At 33.0% G+C, this 5,060-nt stretch overlaps 1 protein-coding gene across 1 annotated transcript; it reads right to left on the minus strand.

Annotated features, from left to right (window-relative positions):
* Positions 1 to 2,164: 2,164 nt before the first annotated feature.
* On the minus strand, positions 2,165 to 4,488 carry LOC111624860. The gene is made up of 3 exons (XM_023367822.1): positions 4,019 to 4,488; positions 2,947 to 3,937; positions 2,165 to 2,645 (listed from the first exon to the last, which is right to left on the minus strand). The coding sequence occupies exons 1-3, from the start codon at positions 4,174 to 4,176 to the stop codon at positions 2,391 to 2,393; spliced, it is 1,404 nt and encodes a 467-aa protein (XP_023223590.1). The 5' UTR covers positions 4,177 to 4,488; the 3' UTR covers positions 2,165 to 2,390.
* Positions 4,489 to 5,060: the final 572 nt, after the last annotated feature.

Raw genomic sequence — 5,060 nt, forward strand, 5'->3', positions numbered from 1 at the left:
TGAGTCACTTCCGATGTGCTGTCTCTCACTCCATCCCGAACCCGATCGCTCCGTTACGCGACTACTCGCGTGATCCATTTCGCGGATTCCGTGTCAATCGAGATGCGGTGGTGTCAATCCTGACGAGGCATCGAAGAGGTGCCGACTTTTCTGTCACATGTACATGTTCTTTCTTGCGGATCTCCAGAATACTGTATGTGGTGCGTTTCTAAACTCTACATATTGTTTAAAGTGCATTAAACGGAAATACGGAAACGGAAAAAGGAAGTTTCTCATGTAACGTTTAGAATGCCAGAAATAGAACTTCATAAAGACGTATGAAGTTCCAGTAAAATTATATCCTGCATCACTTACACCTAGATGCATTAAAAATATATTTGACATTTAATAAAAAGGACAGTTATACAGCAACATCTTAATAATATAATTTTATTCTGCCAATAATATACTAATTTAAATAATTGATAATTGGCTACGTCATCGATACAACATTTGCAACAGTTTCAACGAAATGGAAGCTTGATGAACGTCACTTAGAAACCGGTTTAAAACGTTTGGAACGTTTGGCTAACAGTAAGATGATTTTAAAAACGTCTAATTTAGGAATGTGCCCTATCTTAACTCTTCCTCGGGGTAATTCTAGAAATAAGTTTTGCAATTAATATTTTTCTACTGTTTAAAACGGTATAGCAGGTTTTTTATGCCGCCTGCACACTCTTTTGTTTTAATGCAGAAATGAATTAAAAACTGAAAACGGATCCCCAACTTGAATGTAAACTACTCAATACTCGCTAGTTGTAATTGCGATAATAATAATTTAACAAGTTCTAGAGTAAAACAAGTTGACCTTAACGTCAACTTGTTTTACTCTAGAACTTGTAGAACTTTTACTCTAGAACATATGTAAGCTATACGTAAAACAAGTTGACCTTAACGTCAACTTGTTTTACGTATAGCTTACATATGTTATATCTTTAGACCTATACTATACGTACAGTTCTTGCAGAGAAAAAAGACTTCTGCTGCGAAGAGGGATGTAATGCTCGAAAATATTTAGTAATGCTTAAAAGTCAGTGCAACACGGAGAAATCATCTTAAGACCCATTTATTAGATGCAAGAACTCGAAAACATTTGAATTAATCCCTGCTTCTAAGGTGGGGCAAGATGAGAACGTTAAGGTTTGAAAAGTCATAAGATGGCAACCACTTTGATGAGAACAATAATTTTTTTTATTCTCAGCAACTACAACATGTGGTAATATATTATACGAAATTTAATTTTTGAAAAACGTTTCTACAAACAAGTAAATTTAATTAATATTTTAAAATTATATGTAAATGCACCATCTTGCCCTACCGATGGGGTAAGATGGGAATATTATTTTTATATACAAGAAGGACAAATTAAAATGGTTAAACTGTCGTTTTCTTCAATATTGGCACAAGAACAGTGTGCCCATTTATCACAACGGCTACATTTAGCCCAACTGTCTGCAGATACAGAGTATAACCCTCCACAATAGAGGCATTCTGTGTCATTTGTCTTTTGTTTCTTGTTAGGCCTACCCTTGCTGAAGGGGCCTGTTTGTCGTCTCTGCAGCAATAAAGTCTGCCTCCAAAAATTCTTCTGGATTCATAGGCCATATTCATGGCCAACCTGGGGATAGACTCCGTGTAGCCCCATCTTGCACCCAACGTATACTTTTCATACTGACTGCAAACACATGTAAACTTCATTTAAAAACTAAACAATTATAGTCTTAAAGGTTACTTCGAATACCATAATATCTTCACGTGAAAGGTAATGTAAAAGTTCACAATGATACTTTCTAGAAACTTTTTAGCAGGCATAAAATTAGATGAAGTATTGTTGAAACATGAAAAACGTACAAAGAGAGCGATTTGGACGTTCTATTGTCCCATGATCCCGATTGAGGTTGACATTTAGTTCCCCAAATAAGTTAGATAAAATCACATTAACCACAAATAAACAGACGTTCTCGTCTTACCCCATGACCCCATCTTGCACCACCTTCCCCTATATACATGTGACGACTCAAATTTTTCTATAAATTAAAATAAAATTCAATTTTATAACTTAACTTTTAAAAATTATTTTACAATTTTCTAACTTTAATCTGGTAGATCATATGCAGATATTGTTATCTCCATCAAATATAAATCGTTAGATAATTAGAAGTGTTTACCTGGGCTTCGAATACATAAAATGCTTTTTTAATGTGTTGTTAATTCGATATTTTTGACGTCAAGTTTCGGTAAAAAAATTTAACGATAGATTATTGAAAAAGATATATTCAGCTACAATTAAATAATTTATTAAAATTATTAAAAGTGTATTTTATAAATTTCGTCAATTTGGAAGGATTGAATTAGTCTGGACTGGTTGCATCGTAGAATATTTCTGTTGTGGATTCCACATATTTTGCTTCATTTACTCTCTTCGAAGATTCTTCTTCCTCTTCTTTATTCTCATGTGACAAATTTCTTGTGGCTTCATCCTTCGGATGAATCATAGTTAACCTCTCGGTTATTCGAACTTCGCCAAGATTTTCGTACATGTCAAAACCCAAAGTAAAACTATTATTTTTGTGGAGAGTTACTTGACAGGTATCGGAATTTGCTCTCTATATGAAAGAATATAATAATGTATTTAATTACAATACAGTAGTCCCCCTATAACACTGTTGATAATTCCGTTTTATATTAATTCCATGTTGTACGAGTCACTTAGATTTTACAAATATGTGTGCTAGGCTGTGAACAGCTCACGTAATTGTAAAATCTAAATGACTCGTACAACATGGAATTCATATAAAACGAAATGATCAAAAGTGTCATAGGGGTCTACTGTACTCTAAAAGTACTATTATATGAAAACTTTGTCTTCAGAACAAAGTTTTCATGTATATTATGTCAATTATTTACTTCTGTTCGTCCAAATGTTGGATATTCTTTGCTTTCGCAATTTGATTCGCTGCTCGATTTAGATTGAGCAGACAACCATTCTTCCGAAGAAGATTGGCTATTCTCCAAAATTGCTATCGGTTCTCTAGATTGAATTTCTTGATTTTGAGAAAGAACTGGAAATTGCAAAGATTTTGAAAGTGATTTTTCTGCCGATTGTAAATCAATTGTGGAATCTTCGTAATTACTTTCTTCACTAAATTCCAATTGGTCATTTTCTTCAGAAGATTGTACACATCTCACTTCAGTGAATGATTTGATTTTCCAGTCACTGGAATCAGTATTTTCAGAACTTAGTACTGGAAAACTATAATCAGGCTGATCAAGAAGACATTTTTCTTCAGTTTCATTAGAAATCTCCAAAATTTGTTGATTGATTTCCATAATGTTGGGAGATCTGATTGTACCATCAGATTTTGCTGTGTCTTGTCGAAAATTGGTCTTTATTTCTTGTTCGCCAACTTTCAAAATATTCGTAATTAATTCTTCATAGTTTTCTTTAGTGGAACAAATCTGAGCTGGATCCAAATAAAAATATTTCGCTTCGATCGGAACTTCTATTTCGATATTGCTTATGGGTATATACATCATTTCCCTGTTGTTAATTTCCTGTTCTTCTAGTATAGAAACGCTTTCCGGTTCCTTCCAATTCTCAACATTGTCCTCAGAATTATTTTCAATCATTTCAATCACAGTTATGACACTAGATGAGCACGATGATTGAGATTCTGTCATCACAATAGTTGAAGCATCTTCCAAGTTTTTTGCATCACCCATGGATTTCGCTTCTAGGATTTCATAACCACTACTATCGCATTGATTCTGTTGACTATCTCCAGATTCAAGAGAAACGTTAACGCTTTTGAATCTATACCACTTGTTGGATGATCCATCTCTTTCTTCTTCGGATGTTATATTGCGCCAGAGTTGTGTAGTTTCATGTGGTTTTTCTCTGTTAACAATTAATGAAATTGTTAATTTAATTGTTGAAATGACTAATTTTTAAATTAATAAAGCAAAAAGTAACACTCACTTGTTTTTTGCAAAGATTTTCTTTATGTCTTTTATGGAAAGCATCTTAGTTATATTGGTTGTGCATTTCTTGAATCTTTGATCAAACCAATTACTTAAAAAACCTTTTTTTTCTTTAAATCGCTTTGATTCATTTTCTATTAGATGACAGAGATCCATTTGTGATTGTTAGAATTTATAAAGAATGGTTTTTGATTTTTATTTGTTAATAATGATTGGTAAAAACATGTTGTTATAAATAACTTATATTGAATAAATATAATGAAATGAAATGAAATATATTTAATAATAGTCTCTATTTTAATAGTTTTCCCCTGTGCATCATACTCTTCCTGAAAACAACAGTCATGCCGGTCATCTATCTAATTCCGTTCGGGAGAAAATGTTTAAATTAAAATAACCTGACTTCCGGTGCTAACTGGAAGTTCGTATATAGTTAATTGTGGCCTTCTGCACTTAAGCACGTAAAGATTTTACGATCTCTCTTTTCTTTGTTTATAAATAAGGTTAGCGCCCTATGCGATGGCCTAGGTAAAGCAGGCCCTGGATTTTGGGGTTTAAATAATTCCTAAACGAATAAAGTTAGACCAGAATCGATGCTTCTATTGGATTTCTGAGTGGATTCTATGCTTAATTGATCTACGGCGTAACCCACTTCACACTTGAAAATTATGAGTTGCATTCAAGATGGCGAATGCAAATGCCCTCCTTCATCAAAATCACTATTAATTACTATCTTGGCACATGGAAAGTCAATTTTGTCAACATTAATTGAGATAAAACGATGTTTTTGGACTTTTGCCTTACCTTGTATTATTCAAAGAAATACTGGCGGGCCTAAATTAAATACGGATAAAATTCTAGCTCTGAACGAGGAGGTAGTCCCCAGATGGGTCTAACCTCATTTGGAGCTAGAATCTTACCTAAATAGGTAGAAGTTTAAATTTAGACTATAAATTATTTACGGATTATTTTGTATCTAATAATTTCTAAACTCTTTTTAACTTTTTTTAAATTTTAAATTTTAAATTGTTTATTAAAAT

Source organism: Centruroides sculpturatus, unplaced genomic scaffold (genome assembly GCF_000671375.1).
Source record: "Centruroides sculpturatus isolate CEXI.00-Female unplaced genomic scaffold, Cexi_2.0 scaffold301, whole genome shotgun sequence".
Taxonomy (NCBI): Eukaryota; Metazoa; Arthropoda; class Arachnida; order Scorpiones; family Buthidae; genus Centruroides; species Centruroides sculpturatus.